We start from the raw sequence: 27,158 nt of genomic DNA, 5'->3' as shown, positions 1-27,158 counted from the left end.
TGTGGCTTTAAGAAAACTGACTATCCCGACTAAGCATAATGACTAGGTAAATAACAGTTTTAAAATGAAACCTCCATTGGGGCTTGGTTAAATTGGGAAACTGTTTTGCTGTTGGGATGCTCTTACCTAGTTCAAATAAAGGTTAGAGCACAGCATATATACTGTGACTTTTTAAAACCCTGGAAATATTTAGAAATTTGAGTTGAGCCCTGGAACGGTATGCAATTTTGAAAGAAGTGTAGCCAAGGGGCTCTCTGGTCTGAAAGGGTGGTTTGAGAAAAGCAAGGTGATATCATAGTTAACAGGGAGAAGAGGAAGTGAAAAGCACAGAGAAAGACAAGGTTTGGTGTTGAGAGTTGAATGCCAAACTCTTGTCTATTTGTTTATGTAAAAATATTATTTACAGATGCTTTTTTATGTACCTAAGCACTAAGTGTTACTGATAGGTTACTTTAGTGTTTATGAGCCCTAGCTGCTTGAATACAGATTTTTTTTTTTTTTTTTTGCTTCCCCATTTATTAGTTGTGTGACTGGGCAAAAGTGACCTAAGTGTTCTTTGCCTTAGTTTTCTCATTTATAAAATAGATGTTAAAAATAGTTTCTATCACCTAGGGTTAATGTGAAAATTAAATGCTTAATGTATGTAAAAGTGGTTAGTACAGTACCTGTCACATAATAAGGTTGATACTAGCCATTTGTTTCAGCTTAAAAAAAAAATTCAGCCTTATTGGAGTATAATGGCATATACATTGTAGGCTATTTAAATTTAAAGTGTACATCGTGGTGATTTGACAAACATGTGTTCCCCAAAAGGTTTCTCTTATTCTAGTTAACACATCTATCACCTTGAACCAGAAAGCTCAGCTTCTCTGTACAACGTTGCCAAATTAAATCCCGGAGACAGTTTTGGGTGATGTAGAAAAGGGTAGCTTTATTGCTTTGCCACGGAAAGGGGGGCACAGCGGGCTCATGCCCTCCAAACCATGTGTCCCCAACTGGGGAATATAGTGACAAGTTTTATAGTAACAGCCTGATTAGCTCGTGGCCGTTCTAATGATGGTGAGGTAAGTAGGAGTCGGCATCATCAACCCTCAGGTGTAACTACTCTGGGGTCTGCATGTCCTGGGCAGCATCCCACCTGGAGGGGGTTTCGGTGTCTGCAGAGTAGCTCAAAGATTGTGATATTGTGTGTATCTGTTGATAGGGAAACAGGACCTTGCCCCAAGGCTGCTCTTGACTGTCTCTCTCTGGTCTCATCCCCTCCCTCCCCTAAATAACTTTATTGCTTGAATCTGCCCTTTGGAACTCAGGGAAGGTCTTGGAGGGTGAATGAAGGCTGCTTCCTATAATCAAAGAAATGGGGAACGCAGAAAGTCTTTGTGCCCGGGAGCCACACAAGGCCCTGCAGGATATCAGCCTCACATATTTATCCGGTGGGTGGGTGGGTGGGGGTGTGTGGGGGTGTGTGTGTGTGTACATTTAAGTTTCACTCTCAATAAATTTCATTTATACAATATAGTGTAATCAGCTATGGTGAGCTGTTTAAGCCATTGTTATTAAAAACTTAGTTTAATTTTAATTAGAAATAGAAAATTTTCCTTCCAAAATAATAATAATAATTATTCAGTATACCTTCTTAATTATATAGCTTTTCTATATTTATGTCAGGTTTTATAATATCAAAATTTACCTAATATATTTTATAGTCTTTATCTTTTACAAATATTTATAATGAATTAACATTTTATGGTTAAATTCTGCAGTTTTCTAATAAGTAAATAATATAATTTTCTATTTCTTTAGACCATCATTGAATGTCTAAAATATATTTGTACTGGAGATTTTCCTCCTGGAACCAAAGGAAATACATTTGTTCATGACCCCAAGGTAATGATGCCAGTGAAACATTTTTTTTTCTTTTGTTTTTTAATTTTATTGACATATAGTTGATTGTGTTAATTTGTGTTAATTGTGTGAATTTCGGCATAGCAAAGTGATTCAGTTATATATATTCTTTTTCATATTCTTTTCCATCATGGTTTATTACAGGATATTGAATATAGCTCTCTGTGCTATAGAGTTGGACCTTGTACTGTATCCATTCTAAATGTAATAGTTTGCATCTGCTAACTCCGAACTCCCAGTCCACCCCTCCTCCTCCCCTTGTCTCCTTGACAACCGCAAGTCTGTTCTCTGTGTCTGTGAGTCTGTTTCTGTTTTGTATGTGCGTGCTCAGTTACATTCAACTCTTTGCAACCCCCTGGACTGCACCTTCCCAGGCTCCTCTGTCCATGGGATTTTCCAGGCAAAACTACTGGAGTGGGTTGCCATTTCCTACTCCAGAAACTTTTTTTTAAATAAAATTTTTATAATGATAAAAGTGATAGCTCATTGTAGAAAACTTGGCAGTGGAAAAATCTGAGATATGGAAGTCACTCACGTACAGTCAGTGAGTGATAGCCATTGTTGACATTTTCATGTGTTTCTTCTCCTTTACGTACTGTCTTAAGTAGCTGAAGTCATACTCTTAATTTTGTATTCTGAGCTTTTTTCCCATCTAACATTATCATCAAGTCCTGTGTTATTAAAAACTATATTAAATTCTTACTCTGGGTGTTTGGTACATGGGTACTTTTAATTTTATTAATTTATTTACTTTCAGTTCGGTTCAGTCGCTCAGACTCTTTGCGACCCCATGAATCGCAGCACGCCAGGCCTCCCTGTCCATCACCAACTCCCAGAGTTCACTCAGACTCATGTCCATCGAGTCAGTGATGCCATCCAGCCATCTCATCCTCTGTCGTCCTCTTCTCCTCCTGCCCCCAATCCCTCGCAGCATCAGAGTCTTTTCCAATGAGTCAACTCTTCGCATGAGGTGGCCAAAGTACTGGAGTTTCAGCTTTAGCATCATTCCTTCCAAAGAAATCCCAGGACTGATCTTCAGAATGGACTGGTTGGATCTCCTTGCAATTACTTTACAATACTGTAGTGGTTTTTGCCATACATTGACATAAGTCAGCCATGGCTGCACATGTGTTCCCCATCCGGAACCCCTCGCCCACCTCCCTCCCAATCCCATCCCGGAGAGTCATCCTAGTGAACCAGCCCTGAGTGCCCTGTCTTATGCATTGAACCTGGACCGGTGATCTGCTTCACATTTCAACACTGCTCCCTCAAATCATCCCACCCTCGCCTTCTCCCACAGAGTCCAAAAGACTGTTCTTTACATCTGTGTCTCTCTTGCTGTCTTGTATATAGGGTCATCGTTACCATCTTTCTAAATTCCATATATATGGGTTAGTATACTATATTGGTGTTTTTCTTTCTGACTTACTTCACTTGGTGTAATAGGTTCCAGTTTCATCCACCTCTTTAGAATTGATTCAAATGCATTCTTCCAGCAAATTTGGAAAACTCAGCAGTGGCCACAGGACTGGGAAAGGTCGGTTTTCATTCCAATTCCAAAGAAAGGAAATGCCAAAGAATGCTCACATGCTAATAAAGTAATGCTCAAAATTCTCCAAGCCAGGCTTCAGCAATACGTGAACCATGAACTCCCTGATGTTCAAGCTGGTTTTAGAAAAGGCAGAAGAACCAGAGATCAAATTGCCAACATCCACTGGATCATGGAAAAAGCAAGAGAGTTCCAGAAAGACATCTATTTCTGCTTTATTGACTATGCCAAAGCCTTTGACTGTGTGGATCACAATAAACTGTGGAAAATTCTGAAGGAGAAGGGAATACCAGACCACCTGACCTGCCTCTTGAGAGACCTGTATGCAGGTCAGGAAGCAACAGTTAGAACTGGACATGGAACAACAGACTGGTTCCAAATAGGAAAAGGAGTACCTCAAGGCTGTATATTGTCACCCTGCTTATTTAACTTATATGCAGAGTACATCATGAGAAACACTGGACTGGAAGAAACACAAGCTGGAATCAAGATTGCCGGGAGAAATATCAATAACCTCAGATATGCAGATGACACCACCCTTATGGCAGAAAGTGAAGAGGAGCTAAAAAGCCTCTTGATGAAAGTGAAAGAGGAGAGCGAAAAAGTTGGCTTAAAGCTCAACATTCAGAAAACAAAGATCATGGCATCTGGTCCCATCACTTCATGGGAAATAGATGGAGAAACAGTGGAAACAGCGTCAGACTTTATTTTTTGGGGCTCCAAAATCACTGCAGATGGTGATTGCAGCCTTGAAATTAAAAGACACTTACTCCTTGGAAGAAAAGTTAGGACCAACCTAGATAGTATATTCAAAAGCAGAGACATTACTTTGCCGACTAAGGTCCGTCTAGTCAAGGCTGTGGTTTTTCCTGTGGTCATGTATAGATGTGAGAGTTGGACTGTGAAGAAGGCTGAGTGCCGAAGAATTGATGGCTTTTGAACTGTGGTGTTGGAGAAGACTCTTGAGAGTCCCTTGGACTGCAAGGAGATCCAACCAGTCCATTCTGAAGGAGATCAACCCTGGGATTTCTTTGGAAGGAATGATGCTAAAGCTGAAACTCCAGTCCTTTGGCCACCTCGTGTGAAGAGTTGACTCATTGGAAAAGACTCTGACGCTGGGAGGGATTGGGGGCAGGAGGAGAAGGGGACGACAGAGGATGAGATGGCTGGATGGCATCACTGACTCGATGGACATGAGTCTGAGTGAACTCTGGGAGTTGGTGATGGACAGGGAGGCCTGGCGTGCTGCGATTCATGGGGTCGCAAAGAGTTGAACACGACTGAGCGACTGAACTGAACTGCATAGTCTGTTGTGTATAGGTACATGGTGCTTTTTTAATCTTTGTACTTCTTTGTCTGAAATATTTTCTACTTAAAACACCTTTTATGAACATTTTTAATGATTGCATCATTTTCTTATATTTAGCCTTGCTTTAATTTTTCATTAAAATGTACCATGATGAAAGTCTGTGTATGAACCTTTGAATTATGGTGTTTATGTGTGTGTTTAGGACATAGACTTTTCTATATACATTTTGGTTTATAGTTTTTCCTTTTTTATATTGCAGTATAGTTGATTCACAATATTGCATTAGTTTTAGGTATGCAGAAAAGTGATTCAGTTATATGCATATATTTTTTAAGATTATTTTCCATTATAGGTTATTACAAGATATAGAATATTGTTGCCTGTGTTAAATCACTCTTGCTTATCTTATACATATTACTGTGTATCTGCTAATCCCAAACTCCTGATTTATCTCTCTTCCTGAAGTAAGTTTTACTTTGGTGTATGTGTAGTGAGGTCCTGTGCCTCTCATTACCCCTACTTCCCAAGAGTTTGTTGTGTATTTCTTCCAGGCTTTTTTGTGTGTTTATGGAAAAAAACCTCTGTGTGTATATAAATGTACTCACATAAATATTTTAATAAATCAATAGAATTTTATTTTGACTATTCTACAAATCAAGTGTTTATTTTGTGATATTTTTGTTGCTGTTTTTTTAGTTGCTAAGTCATGTCCAGCTCTTGTGGGCCCATGAACTGTAGCCCTCCAGGCTCCTCTGTCCATGGGATTTCCCAGACAAGAATACTGGTGTGGGTTGCCTTCTCCCAGGGATCTTCCCAGCCCAGGAAACAAACCAGTGTCTCTTGCATCGGCAGATGGATTCTTTACCACTGCGCCACCTGAAGATATGTTAAGATATATATACTTTTGTTCATTATTTTTAATTACTTAATAGTATTCCATTGAGTTTATATTCTCTAGCTTATTTAACTGATGCACTGTTGATAGTCTTTTAAATTGTTTCCACTTTTATATGGCTAAAGATAACTCTGATTATGAAAGTGATCTTGGGCAGTCTTGGCCTGCAGTGGCTTGAAGCAGGATTTTGGCTCCCTGGCCAGAGACTGAAGTCAGGCTGCGATAGAGCACCGAATCCTAGACTCTAGACCATCAGGGCCAGTGGGCAGTGACAAGGCCCTGGCCCACTGGTTTTGTAGAAATGAATTTCCAGAGACAGAAAGTAGTGAAACATGTAAAGTGTTTATTAGAAAGAAAAAGTATGTATGAATAGACTCACATGAGCAGACTCAGAGAATCATGCCCTGGAGGTAGTTTGAGTCACTTATATGGGGCATTTCTTCCAGGTTTCCTCTGGCCAGTCATATTACTTTGCCTCGTTCTGCGCCTGTATTAGATTTAGATTTAACTCAAGGTCCTCCCCTGTGTGAGCGCACATTTCTCAGCCAAGGTGGATTCTAGTGAAGAGGCCTGTGGGCAGGCTGACATCATCTACCATGGGGTGGTTCCCCCCTTTTCATTGGTCCCTTAGGAGACTTTCTGTGCACATGTTGTTGGGAACGTCTCCTTGACCTCAAGAATGAGAAATATGTGGTCTCTATCTGGGCAAGGCTCAGGTCCTCCTCACTTCTGCTGTTATTTTCATCTTGGAGTATCTGTCCACAGGGGACAAACTCCAGCTGCTCAGCCTGGGGCCCATCTATCTCCTGTCTCAAATCCCCCCTGAGAGATGTGAACCCCAAGAAATCTTTATTGGGAGGATAAAGGGCTTTTGGGCTGGCATGGGGCTTGTAAGCCTACCTAGTTGGGGTCACAGAGCTCTCACCCTGTCTCATTAAGGGCCCAGGATGACCTCTGTTGTTACACCAGCAGGATCTGTTCTGAGGAGTGGCTGACATCTCCACATCGCCATTATCTTGATATGAAACTAGTGTAATCTGGAAGAGACAAACTTAACAAGTAGATTAAAAAGGCAGGGGCCAAAAACCAGTAAATGAACTATTATAACCAGGGGCCTACGCAGGAGTAAGAACCAGGTTACATATGGTAGCAGTTTTGATCCTGGTCCATGTAGAGTCAGGACTGGGGTTACCCTGTCAGAAGGGATGGAGCCATTTGGTGTGATCTTACATATTTTTGATGTCTACTTCTGTTAGCCCAGTGTGATTTGATGTGGGTGTTATAGACTCGGTTGGACAACCTGACATAAGTAGACAAAATAGATCTCATTTATTCTCAGGAAAATAAGCCTGAAACCTAGTTTGGACCTAGTGCTTTGGGGAGACTTGTAGCCAGGTAGCCAGTTGTCTAGTTTAATCTAACTAGGTTTTAACCTTTGATGTGATATTAACATAAATAATATAAGCTGTTGATCATCATACATGTCTCTTCTTTTTTTATTTTGTAAAGCAATTGTAATATCTAAAAATGTAATAGTTACAAGAGGAGACTTTTAAAAAGTAAGGTTGTAGTTGCCAGCTGTTAGCAGACACTGTTTTGAGAATGGCTGGTGGCATCTCAAGACTGATACTGTGCAGAAAACTTAAGTTCTCAGCAATATAAGGACTTATCTGAAATCACACCCTGTACTAAGTACTTAGTATTGCCTTGGATGTCTGAAGCATAGTTACTCCATTTTGACATTTAATTGTGGTTTTCTCATTAATAGCCAAAGCAAATGCTGCCATTAATGTTAGCACCCTCTTTAGGTATGAGAAGATGCAAGAATTTGGGCTCCTAAGATCTCTTGAAAATATCTAACTATTTGAAGACCTGTTTTGTCAGTTTTTCCCAGAGCACAGAGTGAGTGCCTCATTGCTGATCTCTACCCTCAACCTCTTTTAGGGGGTGTTAAAGGTCAGCAGCTGCAGCGGCTCATGATTTAATCCTTGCCACCAACCTACAGCGGTAGGTGGCAAGTGCCAGTCTCCAGTTGTTAGGGCCCGTTTATGGTCATAAATTTTATGGTCATTAAAAAGGGCCCTTTCATAACCGTTTCATCCCATGGTGCTCAGAATGCTCATTCATGGGTCTGGTGAAATTTTGTTGCTAGGCTGCTCAATGAGCTATTATTGGACTAGGCCTTATTAACAGTAGCCATAAATCTCTATGCCACCTGTATTAATTACTAGGCCCTTACGATCTAGGAAAAGATTCCCTCTTGTAGCTTCTTCTCATGTAAGAGTTCCACTGTTCTAGTCATTGACCTCATATAGAACTATATATTTTTGTCGGAGACTCAGTCACACAATGATAAATGTAAGAAATGATAATCTTGTAAAACAGGCTATGTAAAAAAAATAACAGCTAATAGTATTATTAAGGTCATAAGTAAGAACTTAAGAATTTGTATTAGATACAACCCAGTATATCCCAGATTGTCTGACTTTGTTTTGTACCGATCCTTATATTTAAGGGAAATTATTATCCACAAGGCACTCAGCTCGATTTCATAGTGGTGGTGTTCAGTCACTCAGTCGTGTCCGACTCTTTGCGACCCCAAGAACTGCAGCATGCCAGGCTTCCCTGTCCGTCACCATCTCCCAGAGCTTGCTCAAACTCATATCCATTGAGTTGGTGATGCCATCCAACCATCTTATCCTCTGTCGTCCCCTTCTCCTGCCTTCAGTCTTTCCCAGCATCAGGGTCTTTTCCAATGAGTCACTTCTTCGCATCAGGTGGCCAAAGTATTAGAGCTTCAGTATCAGTCCTTCCAATGAATATTCGGGACTAATTTCCTTTAGGGTTGACTAGTTTGATCTCCTTGCAGTCCAAGGGACTCTCAAGAGTCTTCTCCAACACCACAGTTCAAAAGCATCAATTCATCAGCACTTAGTTTTCTTTATGGTCCAACTCTCACATCCCTACATGATTACTGGAAAAACCATAACTTTGACTATATAGACCTTTGTTGGCAAAGTAATATCTCTACTTTTTAGTATGCTAAGTTTGTCATAGCTTTTCTTCCGAGGAGCAAGCATCTTTTAATTTCATGGCTGCAGTCACCATCTGCAGTGATTTTGGAGCCCAGGAAAATGAAGTCTGTCACTGTTTCCATTGTTTCCCCATCTGTTTGCCATGAAGTGATGGGGCCAAATGCCATGATCTTAGTTTTTTGAATGCTGAGTTTTAAACCAGCTTTTTCACTCTCCTCTTCTGCTTTCATCAAGAGATTCTTTAGTTCCTCTTTGCTTTCTGCCATAAGGGTGGTGTCATCTGCATATCTCAAGTTATTGATGTTTCTCCTGGGAATCTTGATTCCAGCTTGTGTTTCATCCAGGCCTGCATTTCACATGATATACTCTGCATATAAGTTAAATAAGCAGAGTGACAATATACAGCCTTGACCTACTCTTTTCCCAGTTTTGAACCAGTTCATTGTTCCATGTCTGGTTCTAACTGTTGTTTCTTGATCTGCATACAGGTCTCTCAGGAGGCAGGTAAGGTGGTCTGGTATTTCCATTTCTTTAAGGAATTTTCCAGTTTGTTGTGATCCACACAAAGGCTTTAGTATAGTCAGTGAAGCAGAAGTGGATGTTTTTCTGGAATTCTCTTGCTTTTTCTATGATCCAGCAGATGTTGGCAGTTTGTCTCTGGTTCCTCTGCCTTTTCTAAGTCCAGCTTGAACATCTAGAAGTTCTTGGTTCATATACTGTGGAAGCCTGTCTTGGAGAATCTTGAGTGTTACTTTGCTAGCGTGTGAAATGAGTGCAGTTGTGCCGCATGTTGAACACTCTTTGGCATTGCCCTTCTTTGGAATTGGAATGAAAACTGACCTTTTCCAGTCCTGTGGCCACTGCTGAGTTTTCCAAATTTGCTGGCATATTGAGTGCAACACTTTCACAGCATCATCTTTTAGAATTTGAAATAGCTCAGCTGGAATCCATCACCTCCACTAGCTTTGTTTGCAGCGATGCTTCCTAGGGCCCACTCGACTTCGCACTCCAGGATGTCTGGCTCTAGGTGAGTGATCACACCATTGTGGTTATCCAGGTCATTAAGATCTTTTCTTTGTACTACTTTTGTGTATTCCTAGTGTTACTAATTCTCCTTAGTAATTGTTCCAAACAAAGGAATTAATTTTTCTTTAGAAATAGTAAATTATTTACTATATTTACTGAGCCTTTTCTACAATGACTATTTCACACCTTCTCTTAAACTTTAGATGTACTCTCTTCAATTGATGGATGATCTTGCCTTGTGTTTTCTTGAGAAAATAGAAGGAATCATTAAATCTACCAAACTACCCTGCATATATATCCGTACTGTTTTCACCTTTGTAATAAGGGTAAATTGTTTATCATTTGTTTTAAGGTCAGTTAAGTCCTCTTGGAACCTAGATCCAATGTCAGTCGCTTTTGTCAGGCATTTTGCCTTCCAGCTGCCTTTGCTCCTGCATTCAGTTTCTCCTTCTTTAGGGCATCATGTACGTCAGCAGATAGACATGTTCTGGTTGCGCCCGTCTACAGACAGACAGACTCTCCCTCTTCTCCAGTTCAGCCTCTGGCTACTACTCTCTGTTCTATTTATACCAAAATTCTTATGAGTTATGTGTGCTCATTGTTTTCACTTTATTGCTTCCCCTTTTCTCCCCAGCCTACTCTGTTTAGATTTTCTTTTTTGCCCCTCACTAAAACTGCTCTGGTAAGGTCACCAGTAATCTTCATATTGCCAGATAACTTAAAAAAAAAATTTGTTTAGCTGTGCCACGCCTTCGTGGTGGCACTTGGGGTCTTTGATCCTGTGGCATGTGGGATCGTCTCTTTTTTTAGTTGTGACATGCAGAATCTTTGTTTCTATGTCTTTATATCTTGCAGCATGTAGGTTCTAGCTTCCTGGCCAGGGTCCCGTGTGTTGGGAGGGCAGAGTCTTAGCCACTGGACCACCAGGAAAGTCTCAGAACGGTTATTTTCTAGTTCTCAATACTTTCTCTGCAGATTTGATGTATTAATAATTGGTTTTCCTCTTTTTTTAAAACATTGCTCTCTTGGCTTTCATGACACCATAATCTCATACCTCTTTTTTGCTGGGCCATACTTTAGTCTCCGTTAATGAGTCTACTTTTGCTTGACTCTTCTTGGATGATATTCACTCTCACAGCTTTAAGTATTGGTTGTGTTGCAAGAAGAGCGACCTCTTTCAGGGCCCAAGAGTGGGCTCTTGTCTAACACTCGGAAACGAATTGTTTGAGGAGACATGTGCTGAAAAAGCAAGAGACTTCACTGGGAAGGGGTACTCTGGCAAAGAGCAGCAGAGGAAGGGAACTCAGGAGAACTGCTCTGCCATGTGACTTGTGGTCTCAGGTCTTATGGTAATACGGTCACTTTCCAGGTTGTCCCTGGCCAGTCATTCTGACTCAGGGTCCTTCCTGGTGCTGTTCTCATTGCTCATCCAGGATAGGTTCCAGTGAGAAGGATTCTGGGAGGTTGGTAGGACATATGGATTAATGTCTCCTGTCTCCTTTTGATGTTTCGCAAATTCTGGTTGATGGTAGCTTGTTAGTTCCACATTCTTTACCAAGAACTCCTGTTGTAAGATAACCCATGAAGATGGTTACTATAGGGCCTGGCCTTGACAGGCAGTTTGGGTCAGTGGTTCTCTATACAGTTACGTGCTGATGAATTCCCAAATATTATATTTAGTCCTAACTTCTTTCCTAAACTATAGACATATATGTCCAGCTGTTTAAGTATTTAATGGGGATCTCCAGTTTGACATACTGAAAATAGAACTCTTGGTTCCCTGTTCCCCCATTCCTCTCACATTCTCAAGCCTGTTACTACCTCAGCAACCTGCAGTTTGATAAATGATATCATCTGCACATTTGCTTGAAATGTGCAGAAACCTGTTTGTCATTCTTTTAATGATTCCTTTATCTCATCTTGTTTCTAATTCATAAGCAATTCTTCCCTACTCTTCTACAGTATGTGCAGAATATGTCCCTTCATTTCATCTCTACTGTTTCCCTGGTCCAAGCCACCATCCTTTTCCCTTTGAACTATTCTGATAGTCTGCAAACTTGTTTTCCTGCCTCATTCTTTTCTTTTTCTGGCTGTGTCATGTGGGACCTTAGTTCCCCAACCTGGGATTGAACCCGTTCCTCCTGCGGTGGACATGTGAAGTCTTAACCACTAGACTCGGAGAAGGCAGTGGCACCCCACTCCAGTACTCTTGCCTGGAAAATCCCATGGACGGAGGAGCCTGGTAGGCTGCAGTCCATGGGGTCGCTAAGAGTCAACACGACTGAGCAACTTCACTTTCACTTTTCACTTTCATGCATTGGAGAAGGAAATGGCAACCCACTCCAGTGTTCTTGCCTGGAGAATCCCAGGGACAGGAGAGCCTGGTGGGCTGCCGTCTACGGGGTCGCACAGAGTCGGACACGACTGAAGCGACTTAGCAGCAGCAGCAGCAACCACTAGACTACCAGGGAAGGCCCTCCTGCTTCATTATTGAAATTCTTTTTTATAGAAAAGAAGAATCTCTTTTCTAATAGCAACAAATTATCTCTAAATATTTATTCATTCATTTAACAGGGAGTGGGTCTTTTAAAGTCTGGGGAAAGAAGACTCCAGTCAGTGTTAATACTAAGTGCAGAGTCCTTGAGGTAGGATCGTATTTGATGTGTTCAAGGAATCACAAGGGGAGGAGCAAAATAATCGGGGGAAGACTAGTAGAAAATTAAGTTAGAATAGTTGAAGGGTCTAGATCCTGTAGGATTTGGGGTTCTAATTTAAATAGGAATCCATTAGAAGATTTAAGCAGGAAGAGGACATGATTTGTATTTTAAAGTGATCGGTCTAGCTGCTGAGAGGACTGACTGTAAATGGCGAGGGTAGAAGGGTGAAGACTGATAAAGGGCATTTTGTGGTAATCCAGGTGAGGAATATTGGTGGCTTAATTAAGTGGTAATGGTAGAAAATATGACAAATGCTTGGATTTGGGATGTTTTAAAGGTAGAACCAGCCGATTAGCTATTGTTTTGGGTAATGGTGTATGAGAAACATAGAAGCATCAAGCAGAACTTCAAGTTTTTTTACTTTAGCAAATAGATAAAATAGTAGTAATGAGGAAACTCTGGAAAAGGAGGTTTGAGGGCCTCTGGTTTAAATGTATAAATCGGGATGGGAATTCCTAGGCAGCCCAGTGGTTAGGACTTGGTGCTTTCATTGCTAGGGCCCACCACCCCGCTCCTCCCCTGCCCCGAGTTCAGTCCCTGGTCAGGGAATTAAGGTCCTGCAAACCGAGTGGTGCAGTTAAAAAAGAGAGAGAGGAAAAAAAAAAAAACCCACATGTAAATTGGGGATGTTTGTTAGATATCAAAAGGAGATGTCCAGTAGGTAAATAGAAGTATGTCTGAGGGGAGGTTTGAGTTAAAATTAGGAATCATTGATGCATACACTTACATATGTATGGAGTTAGTCTTAAAGCCTGATGGGATCTCCTAGGAAGTGAATATAGAGAAGATCTGAGCCTAGAGCATATTAACATTTAGAAATAAGAAAGAGGAGGAGCCAGTGAAAGATGCCCCAAAAAAATCAACTAGTAAAGCAGGGAAAATAGAGAATGGTGTCTTAGAAGACAAAAGAATAGGGTCACAAGAAAGAGGAGTAATCAGCTGTGTCAGATATGTGGATAGCTCAGTCAAGAAGCAGATTTGACTATGTGAAGGTCAGTGGTGATCTTGACAAAACCAGTTTTAGTAATCTGAGAAAACAGGAGGTAAGGAAGCAAAACACGTCCAATTGTTTTATGAGTTTTTCTATAAGTGGAAAGAGATGGGGCAATTACTGAAAAGGTTTGCAGGATCAAGAAGAGTTTTTTTGGCTTCTGTTCCTGTTTTTTCTACATATGTGTGTATTTTCTGGATGTTTCCATGTTGATTGATGCTCTGGTATCTCTGCCAGTCTCATCTATCACCCACCCCCTTTCCAATTGCTTTCATCTTTCTAGAGCTGTTTTTCTCAGCTATCTGCTTCTGTCCTGTCTGTGGTTCTTCTGGCTGTGGTGGTTTAGCTCTCTTCACTTGCTACCCGCTTTTCGGCTGCTCTCATTTTCCAGTTCTGAGCTCCCACCCACACTTGTTCATCAACCCTTCTCTCCTGAGTCACTCACACCTCCTACTGTGGGTGGAGCCATTCCCCTCACCTGAATTGCCCACATCCCCTCAGTTTTCCCAATATGCTATGTTCTTCTCAACATTTCAGTTTCTCTCACCCTCTTATATCTTCAACTTCTCTTCTCTTTCTATTTCCCTGTTTTAATTTGACCCTGCACCTAATATTGTTTATCTTAAACAAATGCCTGGGTTTTTCTTGTTTTTCTCAGTAATTTTTCTTACCTGTGTTCAGTTTCTATCTTTTTAGGTACTTTGATTTCCATGTTGCTCTATTTGCCTAACTTCACACCTTTCTCCTCTACTTCTTTCAAACTTTCAGCTACATGAGTACATCCATTCTTCTTCTACCTAATTTGCATCTCTTCAGTTGACCTGGACCCTCAGAAGCTCAATTCTCTGTTGTCTGCATCTCATCAAGTTTGTTTTGCTTCTGGCTGATACTGTAAATTTTCTGGATGCTTATTTCCTCAGCAGTTTCTTTATCGCATTTTGTGGCCATATATTGTGTTCCTAAAAGTGGGAGATACTAGAACATTTATAAATTGATATGAATGACACTGGAGAGAGGGGGAAATTGATCTAAGGGAGGGGACAATTATGGAGCAAAATCCTTGAGTAGGCAAGAAGAGATACGATCCATTGCTCAACTGAAGGAGTTACCAAGCGTGCATGTTGTTATCCTTTGTAAAAGGATGGCAGGCAGAGTATACATGATAAATTTAGTAGTGAGAGAATGAATCGATCCTCTTTTGGTTGTTTCTATAGTCTCAGTGGAAAAAAGAAGTGAAATCATTAGCTGAGAGTGGGAGGGGGGATGATTGAGGCTAGCAAAATAAAAGGTAGTTTTTATTTCAGAGTAATTTGACTAGGGAAGTGTTAAAGGGTTACGTGACGGTGTCAAGGGGTCACTTGAGGTTTGTGGGTGAAAATTTATAGGGAGAGCAATCATTATGTTTGTGTTTTTTCACTTTTCTTCAGCTACTCAGTGGCAGACACTGAATGAGTTGGAAAGTTGGATTTAATCAAGGTTGAATGTTTGCCTGGTAAATAAAATGAAGGGAGTAAGAGGCAAGGAATTTACTATATTCTTTTTTTTTCTTTCAACTATGTTCTCAATAGGTTTACTTATTTGATCAATCCCCTTATATGTAATGAATCTCCTGTTGGTACACCAGAACTCTAACACTCCATACTGGACCAGCTCTACCCGCCGTGTACAAAACCTCTTCATCCTGCTTGGCCTGTAACTCCTCATGCTGGCCCCCTCATGTGGATGTTTTCCCATTCCACTTGGGCTCTGACTTTCCATGCTAGGCTACCTCCCATTTTCTTCCCATGAACACCTTGCTTACCTTTCTCAGCCACAAATACTCTTTACCACGAGGCCTCTTGTAGGGTTGCCGTCTCTGATCTGGCATCTGAATCGTCCCTGCAGGCTTTCCCCTGCCCATGTGGATTCCTTCCTCAGTGTTGTCAGGCTCTGCATCCCCACATTATGCCTTCCCCTAGGACAGACATCATCGTCCTCCTGAGCTTGGTCATCCCTACTCACAGATGCCCTTTTAGCTTGCTTCAATTGACACCTTTGGACTTTGGAAACCCTGGGCCAAGCTGTCTGTCCATGTGTGTACCCTTGTCAGCCTGCTCAAGCTCATTCAGCCTGCTCCATGCTGAGCTACCATGTTCCCCCACCTCCAGGTAGCATGCATGTGTACCTTCTTCTGCCCTATCTAATGGTTTTACAACTAGATTGTTTGGAAAGAAAAGGGCTTATTATATTTTTTTCTTTTGGATAGAAATTCTTCTAAAGTGTAATATATGTTTCTCCACCTTAATAAATTCCTGTTTTACTGAGGAAGAGCCACCAGGGAAGCCCCTACTCTTTGAAGAGCGTCAACAACAGCATTGTGCTTGAAATGCTATGAAATACTCCCTCTTTAAATTGTTAATACATTTACTATTTTGATTCTTAACAGGTAGGTGCCAGGAGAAAAAATATGTATTTGGCTAACCAGTCTATTTGTAACTAACCAGGCATATTGTAAACAAGTTAACTCGTTTTCTGGTATGTAGATGTGAAAAATCCTTTAACTGCCATGGATTAAAATCTCAGTAGTTATCCTTGGCTTCCCTCATAACTCAGTAAAGAATCCGCCTGCAATGCAGGAGACCCAGGTTCGATCCCTGGGTCAGGAAGATCCCTGGAGAAGGAAATGGCAACCCACTCCAGTATTCTTGCCTGGAGAATCCCAGGGACAAAGAAACCTAGTGGGTTATAGTCCATGGGGTTGCAAAGAGTCGGACGCAAGTTAGTGACTAAAATAGCTACTTTCCTTGGGATGAAATGATAGGATCAAGGCCCTGGGCAAAGCTGAATATTAATCTTTTGCTACCTCCTCACTAAGATGTCTGTATCTAAATTTTTCCTGGATTACTCTCAGCTTCTTATCTTGCCTCAGTCCAGTCTGTTTACCCTGAGGACAAAATGATTCTTCTACAATGCTTTATCTACTGCATGATTTTCCTTTAAAATCATTAAACTCCTTAATGATTTTCCATTGCTTTAAGTCCAAAACTCTCTTAACATGTTTCAGAAAGCTTTTAATTAGTGAAACCATCTTCTGTCTCTACTTTCCTTTTCCCTTCTTTCTGCAGAAAACTTTCTGAAATTACTTTAGCCGTTCAGTGTCTCAGATCTTTTCATCTGCGTACTCCTGCTTAGCTCTGTCAGGTTTCTATTTAAATATTCATTTCCTTTAGAAAACCTTCCCAGTCCTCTCCTAGATAAGTTAGATGCCTCTGCTTTGTGCTCCCAGAGCATCTTGTACTTCTCTTATGATGATGCTTAACATTCCTTTTTCTATCCTTTTGTTTAACCCCTCTGTCTTCCATGCACCAAAGGAAAAAACTGTCATTTTTGAACCAAAACAACACGTGAAAGCTAATGAATGCCTAATAAATATTTGTTAAACAATTGATGAATGTGAAAGTTAAATTTATTCTAAAAAGTCATTGAAGTATCAACAAAAGTTACTTACGATTTTTTAAAAAAGGCAAACCCTGGGGTTTGTGATTTTGGTTGCAATAGAATAATGAGTATCATACTTGTGCTCCAAAGATGAACAACTTTAAAACTGGAAAAAATACTTGAATCAACTCTTTCAGGCATTGGACAACAGATGCTGGGTTGTAATATCTGAGAAAAGAAAAATATATGTGGTGACTACAAATTTATTCTAGCCTTCTACCTAGGGACACTGCAAACTTCATTGTATAGAATTAGAATCCAACAGAGAGCAGTAGTCACTTGGCAGATGAGACAAAGAAGTTTGGGTTTGCTGAGGTGGTTGTAAATGTGAGGCAAGGTTCAGGGGTGCAATTGCTGTGTAGAGATGGGACCCCAGAAATCTTCATAAGGAACCCATGAGTCTTTTGCCAGATCCTAAGCTGCATGTGTTTTAGAATGAGATTCAGTGAGGACTAGCAGAGAACAGCTACTGGAGTAGAGAAGTGGGATTGTGAACTGAATAGAGATTCTAGCTTTCCTTCCAAGGAGCAAGTATCTTAATTTCATGGCTGCAGGCACCTTCCATAGTGATGTTGGAGCTCAAGAAAATAAAATCTGTCACTACTTGAACTTTTCCCCCCTTCTGTTTGCCATGAAGTGATGGGACCAGAAGCCATGATCTTAATTTTTTGAATGTTAAGTTTTAAGCCAGCTTTTTCACTCCCCTCTTTGACTTTCATCAAGAGGCTCTTTAGTTCTTCTTTGTTTTCTGCCATTAGAGTGTTATCCTGTGTGTATCTGAGATTGTTGATATTTCTCCTGGCAATCTTGATTCCAGCCTGTGATTCATCCAGCCTGGCATTTTGCATGATGTACTCTGCATATAAGTTAAATAAGCAAGGTAACAATATACAGCCTTGACATACTCTTTTCCCAATTTTGAACCAGTCTGTTGTTCCATGTCTAGTTCTGACTGTTGCTTCTTGACCCGCATAGGTTTCTAAGGAGGCAGGTAAGGTGGTCTGGTATTCCCATCTCTTTAAGGAATTTTCCACAGTTTGTTGTGATCCACACAAATGCTTTAGCATAGTCAGTGAAGCAGAAGTAAATGTTTTTCTGGCATTCCCTTACAAAAAGACCCCAATAAAGAAAAAGGAATACCAGTAGTTTTTTTTTTTTTTTCTCAAGTATAGTTGATTGACATTTTTGTGTTACTTTCAGGTGTACAATGTAGCGATTCAGTACTTTTGCAGATTATACTGCCTTATAGGTTTTTACAAGAAAATGGGTATAACTCCTTGTGCATTCTTGTTGCTTACCTATTTGTATGTAGTGTCTTGTATCTGTTAATCCTTTATCCAGATTTATTCCTTTCCCCTCCTCTTTGGTATCCACACGTTTGTTTTCTATATGTCTATTTCTATTTTGCATATACATTCATTTGTATTATTTTTTAGAGGGAACTATTTTTAAATATAATAATACAGATAAATTAAACATAAAAGGATGGAAAATGTACTAAAATATGCCAGCTAATAAAAAGAAAGTTGAGTTGGCTATATTAACATCAGACAGTATACTTTAGAACTAGTAATGCTATTGGGGTACGTACGAAGTGATGTTTTATGATGATAGAAGAATCAGTTCATCAAGAGGATATAACAACTCTAGATTTAGAGCTTTGATATGAAAGAGGCAAAAAATCTATGGAACTAAAGGAGATACAGAAAAATCTACAATTATAGTTGGAGATCTCAATGCCCCTCTCTGTATAGAAACAGAAAAAGTAGACAAAATAGCAGAAAGCCATGGAGAACTTTAACACTGTTAGTCAAATTAACCTAATTGACTTTATAGTCCATTCGAACAGTGAATGGCGAAATACACATTATTTTCTTTATTTTTTTAATTGAAGGATAATTGCTTTATAAAATTTTGTTTTCTGTCAAACCTCAACATGAGTCAGCCATAGGTATACATATATCCCCTCCCTTTTCAACCTCCCTCCCATCTCCCTCCCCATCCCATCCCTCTAGGTTGATACAGAACCCCTGTTTGAGTTTCCTGAGCCATACAGCAAATTCCTGTTGGCTATCTGTTTTACATATGGTAATGTAAGTTTCCATATTACTGTTTCATACATCTCACCCTCTCCTCCCCTCTCCCCATGTCCATAAGTCTGTTCTCTATGTCTGTTTCTCCACTACTGCTGCTGCTAAGTCACTTCAGTCGTGTCCGACCCTGTGCAACCCCATAGACGGCAGCCCACCAGGCTCCCCCGTCCCTGGGATTCTCCAGGCAAGAACACTGGAGTGGGTTGCCATTTCCTTCTCCAATGCATGAAAGTGAAAGGTGAAAGTGAAGTCACTCAGTCATGTCCGGCTAGTAGCAACCCCATGGATTGCAGCCTACCAGGCTCCTCCGTCCATGGGATTCTCCAGGCAAGAGTACTGGAGTGGGGTGCCATCGCCTTCTCCACTGCTGCCCTGTAAATAAATTCTTCAGTACCATTTTTCTAGATTCCGTATATGTGTATTAGAATATGATATTTATCTTTCTCTTTCTGACTCACTTCACTCTGTATAATGGATTCTTGGTTCATCCACCTCATCAGAACTGACTCAGATGTGTTCCTTTTATGGCTGAGTAATATTCCATTGTGAATAGGTACCACACCTTCTTTATCCATTCATCTGTCGATGGACATCTAGGTTGCTTCCATGTTCTAGCTACTGTAAATAGTGCTACAGTGAACAATGGGATACATGTGTCCTTTTCAACCCTGGTTTCCTCAGGGTATATGCCTAAGAGTGGGATTGCTGGGTCATACAGTGGTTTTATTCCTAGATTTTAAGGACTCTCCATACCATCTTCCATAGTGGCTGTATCAATTTACACTCCCACCAACAGTGCAAGAGCATTCCCTTTTCTCCACACCCTCTCCAGCACTTGTTTGTAGACTTTTCGGTGATGGCCATTCTGACCAGTGTCAGGTGATATCTCATTGTGGTTTTGATTTGCATTTCTCTATTGAGTGATATTGAGCATCTTTTCACATGTTTATTAGCCATCTGTATGTCTTCTTTGGAGAAATGTCTGTTTAGGTCTTTTCCTCACTTTTTGATTGGGTTGTTTGTCTTTCTAGCAGTGAGTTGTATGAGCTGCTTGTATATTTTGGAAATTAACCCTTTGTCAGTTGTTTCATGTGCTATTATTTTCTCCCATTCTGAGGATTGTCTTTTCACCTTGCTTATAGTTTCCTTTGCTGTGCAAAAGCTTTTAAGTTTAATCAGATCCCAGTTGTTAACTTTGTTTTTATTTCCCTTACTCTGGGAGGTGGGTCATAGAGGATGTTGCTTTGATTTATGTCAGCGAGTGTTCTGCCTATGTTTTCCTCTAAGAGTTTTATAGTTTCTGGTCTTACATTTAGATCTTTAATCCATTTCGAGTTTATCTTTGTGTATGGTGTTAGGAAGTGTTCTAATTTCATTCTTTGACATGTAGCTGTCCAGTTTTCCCAGCGCCATTTATCAAAGGCTGTCTTTGCCCCATTGTATATTCTTGCCTCTTTTGTCAAGAATAAGGTGCCCATACCTTAGGTGCATGGGTTTATTTCTGGGCTTTCTGTCTTGTTCCATTGGTCTATATTTCTGTTTTTGTGCCAGTACCATACTGTCCTGTTGACTGTAGCTTTGTAGCATAATTTGAAGTCAGGGAGATTGATTCCTCCAGCTCCATTCTTCTTTCTCAAGACTGCTTTGGCTATTTGGAGTCTTTTGTGTTTCCATGTGAATTGTGACATTTTTTGTTCTAGTTCTGTGAAAAATGCCATTGGTAATTTGAGAGGGATTGCATTTGGCAGAATAGTCATTTTCACAATATTGATTCTTCTACCCAGGAACATGGACTATGTCCATCTGTTTATGTTGTCTTTGATTTCTTTCATCAGTGTCTTATAATCTTCTGTGTACAGTTCTTTTGTCTCCTTAGGTAAGTTTATTCCTACGTATTTAATTCTTTTTGTTGCAGAGGTAAATGGGATTGATTCCTTAATTTATCTTTCTGATTTTTCATTGTTAGTATACAGAAATGCAAGTGATTTCTGTGTATTGATTTTGTATCCTCAGTTCAGTTGCTCAGTCGTGTCCAACTCTTTGTGACCCCATAAATCGCAGTACGCCAGGCCTCCCTGTCCGTCACCAACTCCCAGAGTTTACTCAAACTCATGTCCATCGAGTCGGTGATGCCATCCAGCCGTCTCATCCTCTGTCGTCCCCTTCTCCCAATCCCTCCCAGCATCAGGGTCTTTTCCAATGAGTCAACTCTTCGCATGAGGTGGCCAGAGTACTGGAGTTTCAGCTTTAGCATCAGTCCTTGCAATGAACACCCAGGATTGATCTCCTTTGGAATGGACTGGTTGGATCTCCTTTCAGTCCAAGGGACTCTCAAGAGTCTTCTCCAGCACCACAGTTCAAAAGCATCAGTTCTTCAGCGCTCAGCTTTCTTCACAGTCCAACTCTCACAACCTTGCTAAATTCACTGATTAGCTCTAGTATAATTTTCTGATACTATCTTTAAGGTTTTCTATGTACAGTATCATGTCATCTGCACACAGTGAGAGTTTTACTTCTTCTTTTCCAATCTGGATTCCTTTTATTTCTTTTTCTTCTCTGATTGCCGTAGCTAGGACTTCCAGAACTATGTTGAATAATAGTGGCCAAAGTGGACACCCTTGTCTGGTTCCTGATCTTAGGGCAGAGTGCTTTCAGTTTGTCACCATTGAGAATAATGTTTGCTGTAGGCTTATCATATATGGCCTTTACCGTGTTAAGGTAGTTTCCTTCTATGCCCATTTTTTGAAGTTTTAATCATAAATGAGTGGTGAATTTTGTCAAAAGCTTTTTCTGCATCTGTTGAGATTACCGTATGGTTTTTATCTTTCTATTTGTTAATATGGTGTATCACATTGATTGATTTGTGTATATTGAAGAATCCTTGCATTCCTGGAATAAACCCAACTTGATCGTGCTGTATGATGTTTTTAATGTGTTGCTGAATTCTGTTTGCTAAAATTTTGTTGAGGATTTTTCATCTATGTTCATCAGTGATATTGGCCTGTAGTTTTCTTTTTGGTGTTGCCTTTGCCTGGTTTTGGTATCAGGGTGATGGTGGCCTTGAAGAATGAGTTCGGAAGTGTTCCTTCTGCAATTTTTTGAAAGAGTTTTAGAAGGATAGGCATTAGCTCTTCTCTAAATGTTCGATAGAATTCTCCTGTGAAGCCGTCTGGTCCCGGGCTTTTGTTTTTTGGGAGATTTTTTTATCACAGCTTCAATTTCAGTGCTTGTAACTGGGTTGTTCATAATTTCTATTTATTCCTGGTTCAGTCTTGAAAGATTGAACTTTTCTAAGAACCTGTCCATTTCTTCCAGGCTGTCCATTTTATTGCCATATAATTGTTCTTAATAGTCTCTTATAATCCTTTGTATTTCTGCATTGTCTGTTGTAACCTCTCCTTTTTCATTTCTAATTCTGTTGATTTGATTCTTGTCTCTTTTTCTTGATGAGTCTGGGTAAAGGTTTGTCAATTTTATCTTCTCAAAGAACCAGCTTCTAGTTTTATTAGTCTTTACCATTGTTTCTTTCATTTCTTTTTCATTCATTTCTGCTCAGATCTTTATGATTTCTTTCCTTCTACTAATTTTGGGGGTTTTTTGTTCTTTTTCCAGTTTTAGGTGTAAAGTTAGGTTGTCTATTTGATGTTTTTCTTGTTTCTTGAGGTAGGATTGTATTGCTGTAAACTTCCCTCTTAGGACTGCTTTTGCTGCGTCCCACAGGTTTTCAGTTGTCGTGTTTTCATTGTCATTTGTTTCTAGAAATTTTTTTATTTCCCTTTTGATTTCTTCAGTAACCTGTTGGGTATTTAGAAACACGTTGTTTAATCTCCACGTGTTTGTGTTTCTTACAGTTGTTTTCTTGTAATTGATATCTAGTATCATAGTGTTGTGGTCGGAGAAGATGCTTGATACGATTTCAGTTTTCTTAAATTTACTGAGGTTTGATTTGTGGCCCAAGATCTGGGGTCTATTTGAGAAGAAGGTGTATTTTGCATTTGGATGGAATGTCCTGAAGATATCAGTGAGATCCATCTCATCTAATGTATCATTTAAGACTTGTTTCTCCTTATAATTTTCTGTTTTGATGATCTGTCCATTGGTGTGAGTGGGGTGTTAAAGTCTCCTACTATTATTGTGTTACTGTCTATTTCTCCTTTTATGTCTGTTAGTGTTTGTCTTATATATGGAGGTGCTCGTATGTTGGGTGCATAGATATTTACAGTTGTTATGTCTTCCTCTTGGATTATTCCCTTGATCATTATATAGTATCCTTCCTTATCTCTTGTAATCTTTATGTTAAGGTCTATTTTGTCTGATATGAGAATTTCTACTCCAGCTTTCTTTTGCTTCCCATCTGCATGGAATATATTTTTCCATCCTCTTACTTTCAGTATATATATGTCTTTAGGTCTGAAGTGGTTTCTTGTGAAGTGAAGTTGTTCAGTCGTATTCGACTCTTTGCGACTCCATGGACTGTAGCCTACCAGGCTCCTCCATCCATGGAATTTTCCAGGCAAGAGTACTGGAATGGGTTGCCATTTAGACAGTGTATATATGCATCTTGTTTTTGTATCCATTCAGCCAGTTTGTCTTTTCTTTGGAGCATTTAATCTGTTTACATTTAAAGTAATTATTGATATATACATTCCTACTGCCATTATCTTAATTGTTTGGGGTTGATTTTGTAGATCTTTTTTTTAACTCTTGTATTTCTTGACTATATAAGTCCATTTAACATTTGTTTTAAAGCTGGTTTGGTGGTACTGGATTCTCTTAACTTTTGCTTGTCTGAAAAGCTTTTAATTTCTCCATTAATTTTGTATGAGATCCTTGCCGGGTACAGTAGTCTTGGTTGTAGATTTTTCCCTTTCAGCACTTTAAATATATCCTGCCACTCCCTCATCACCTGTTAAGCATATGAGGTTTCCTTTGTATGTTACTTGTTGGCGTCTCCCTTATTGTATTTAATATTCTTTGTGTTTAGACTTTGTTAGTTTGATTAGTATGTGTCTTGAGGTGTTTCTCCTTGGGTTTATCCTGTATGGGACTCTTTGTGCCTCTTGGACTTGATTGACTATTTCCTTTTCCATGTTGGGGAAATTTTCAACTATAATCTCTTCAAAAATTTTCTCATACCCTTTCTTCTTCTCTTCTTCTGCTACTGCTAAGTCACTTCAGTCGTGTCCAACTCTGTGCGACCCCATAGATGGCAGCCCACCAGGCTCCCCTGTCCCTGGGATTCTCCAAGCAAGAACACTGGAGTGGGTTGCCATTTCCTTCTCCAATGTATGAAAGTGAAAAGTGAAAGTGAAGTCACTCAGTCGTGTCCGACTCTTGGTGACCCCATGGACTGCAGCCTACCAGGCTCCTCCGTCCATGGGATTTTCCAGGCAAGAGTACTGGAGTGGGGTGCCATTGCTCTTCTTCTGGGACCCCTATAATTAGAATGTGGGTGCATTTGATATTGTCCCAGAGGTCTCTCAGACTATCCTCAATGCTTTTCATTCTTTTTGCTTTATTCTGCTCTTCAGGAATTATTTCCAGCATTTTATCTTCCAGGTCACTGATTCATTCTTCTGCTTCAAATATTCTGGTATTGGTTCCTTCTAGAGTTGAGAGTATTTTTAATTTCAGTAATTGTGTTGTCTCTGCATGTTTATTGTTTAATTCTCCTGGGTCTTTGTTAATTGATTCTTGCATTTTGCTTTCAAGGTTTTGGCCATATTTACTATCATTATTCTGAATTCGTTTTCAGGTAGTTTGCCTGTTTTCTCTTCATTTATTTGGACTTCTGTGTTTCTAGTTTGTTCCTTCATTTGTGTAGTATTTCTCTGCCTTTTCATTATTATTATTATTTTTTAACTTATTGTGCTTGAGGTCTCCTTTTCCCAGGCTTCAAGGTTGAATTCTTTCTTTTGGTTTCTGCCTTCCTAAGGTTGTACCAGTGCTTTGTGTAAGCTTCTTATAGAGTGAGATTTGTGCTGAGTTTTTGTTTGTTTGTTTTTCCTCTGATGGGCCAGGCTGAGTGAGGTGGTAATCCTGTCTGCTGATGATTGGGTTTGTATTTTTGTTTTGTTTGTTTAGATGAGGCATCCTGCACAGGGTGCTACTGGTGGTTGAATGATGCTGGATCTTGTATTCTAGCGGTTTCCTTTATGTGAGTTCTCACTATTTGGGTTTCCCTGTAGCTCAGATGGTAAAGGATCTGCCTGTAATGCAGGAGACCCAGGTTCGATTCCTGGGTCAGGAAGATCCCCTGGAGAAGGGGATGGCAACCCACTCTAGTACTCTTGCCTGGAGAATCCCATGGGCAAAGGAGCCTGGCGGGCTACAGTCCACGGAGTCACAAAGGGTTGGACACGACTGAGTGACTAACACTAACACTACTAGGATTAGTTCTCTGGCAGTCTAGGGTCTTGGAGTCAGTGCTCCCACTCCAAAGGCTCAGGGCTTGATCTCTGCCATGTACAGCAGCGCTATCCTCACCCACAGCTGATGCTCACAACATCCACTCCTGCTCCTAGTGAGTCTGCAGTGAGTCTACAGGGCTTGCCTAGGGTACACATTATTTTTAATCACTCTAAAACATTCACAAATATTCTGAACTGTAAAACAAGTGTAAATAAGTTGCAAAGGATTGAAGTCATACAGAATGTATTCTCTGACCACTCTAGAATTAAACTAGAAGTCAATAAGAAAAAAATCTCCAGATACTTGAAAATTAGACAGTACATTTCTCAATAATCCATGGGTCAAAAAAGGAATCATGAAAGTAATTTGAAAAATACTTTAAATAAAATGAAAGCATACCATATAAATATTTGTGGACTGCAGGTGAGTAATGGTTAAAATTTTATAGGATAGCATGTTTATATTAGAAAAGAAAAAAATGCCTAGAATTAATGACTTGAGCCTTTATCTTAAGAAACTTGGAAGAGAAGAGCTAATTAAATTCAAAATAAGTGAAAGAGAGAAATTAAATAAAGATAAGAGCAAAATCAGTGATATAGAATACAGAGACAATAGAACCAGTGAAAGCAGAATGTGGTTCTTTTCTTATTTTAATCAATAGAATGAATAAACCTCTAAGCAAAGTGATAAATAAGACACAAATTACCAATATTAGGAATGAAAGAGACAATATCACTGTGAATCCTACAGACATATAGGTAATAAGGGAGTATTGCTAGGAGGTTTATGCCAGTAAATTCAGGAACTTAGATGAAATGAACAAATTCTTTTAAGAAGATAAACTACCAAAGTTTACTCAAAAAATATACCTACTGAAGAAACTGAAAATCTTCACAACAAGAGTTTCAGGTTCTGATAATTTTACTGGTGAATTGTAAAAATCATTTTAGGAAGAAATAGTGTCAATTCCACATGAACTGTTTTCAGAGAAAAGGCAAAGGAAATATGTCCCAACTCATTTTATGAAGGTGGTATTACTGTGTTACCAAAAACTAGACAAAGGCATTACAAGAAAACTAGAGATGAGTAACTCTCACAAATGCAGAGATCCATAACAAAATATTAGCAAGTCAAATTCAGCATTATATACATAAAGATAATACACTATGACAGAGGTCCAGAATTCAGTAATAGGAGGAGAGCATCCACAAAATCCTGATGGGGAGTCAGAGCCCAAGAGAAGAATGTGTTAGTCCATAGTGATATTTTAAAAATGAAAAACAAGGTGGCATTTGCAGGGGGGGGTGGGTGCGGGGCAGGTGTGAAGGATAAATCCCTTCCTTATAGTAGAATCTTAGCCAATAAATACAGGAGGAATAATGGAGTTAGAAAATTATTCTTTGAAAGCTATCACAGTAATAATTCATACAAGAAACAATAGAGGTGCTAAAACTGATGAAGGAGAAGCTTGATGAGATATGAGACATTACACAGTCTCAGTGTATCTGTTTCCCAAATATTGACAGCAAAGTAAAAAAATAAATAATATGATGGGGAAGCCTGGCAGATACCACCTGTACCAGGAGATAGAAGGTAACATTCTCTGTAATGGTACAAATTGAAATAGTGCCCATCTGATCAGATGCAATGTAAGGACTATATCATCACTTCTGTGATACTGCTGTAGAAAAGTGAAGTCGCTCAGTCGTGTCTGACTCTTTGCGACCCAATGGATAGTAGCCCACCAGGG

General features: G+C 39.8%; 1 protein-coding gene across 2 annotated transcripts in view; it reads left to right on the top strand.

Annotated features, from left to right (window-relative positions):
• Positions 1-27,158, top strand: part of RAD50 (RAD50 double strand break repair protein) — a 134,271-nt gene that overhangs the window by 25,263 nt on the left and 81,850 nt on the right. For both annotated transcript variants that reach the window (XM_069591487.1, XM_069591486.1), the window contains exon 2: positions 1,804-1,887. Coding sequence is in view for 1 of the 2 variants with exons in the window: in XM_069591486.1 (XP_069447587.1) it covers positions 1,804-1,887 (84 nt within the window). In the remaining variant the exon portion in view is untranslated. The remainder of the gene's footprint in view (positions 1-1,803; positions 1,888-27,158) is intronic.

This window comes from Ovis canadensis, chromosome 5 (assembly GCF_042477335.2).
Source record: "Ovis canadensis isolate MfBH-ARS-UI-01 breed Bighorn chromosome 5, ARS-UI_OviCan_v2, whole genome shotgun sequence".
Lineage (NCBI taxonomy): Eukaryota > Metazoa > Chordata > Mammalia > Artiodactyla > Bovidae > Ovis > Ovis canadensis.
This window is presented reverse-complemented; position numbering and strand designations above follow the sequence as displayed.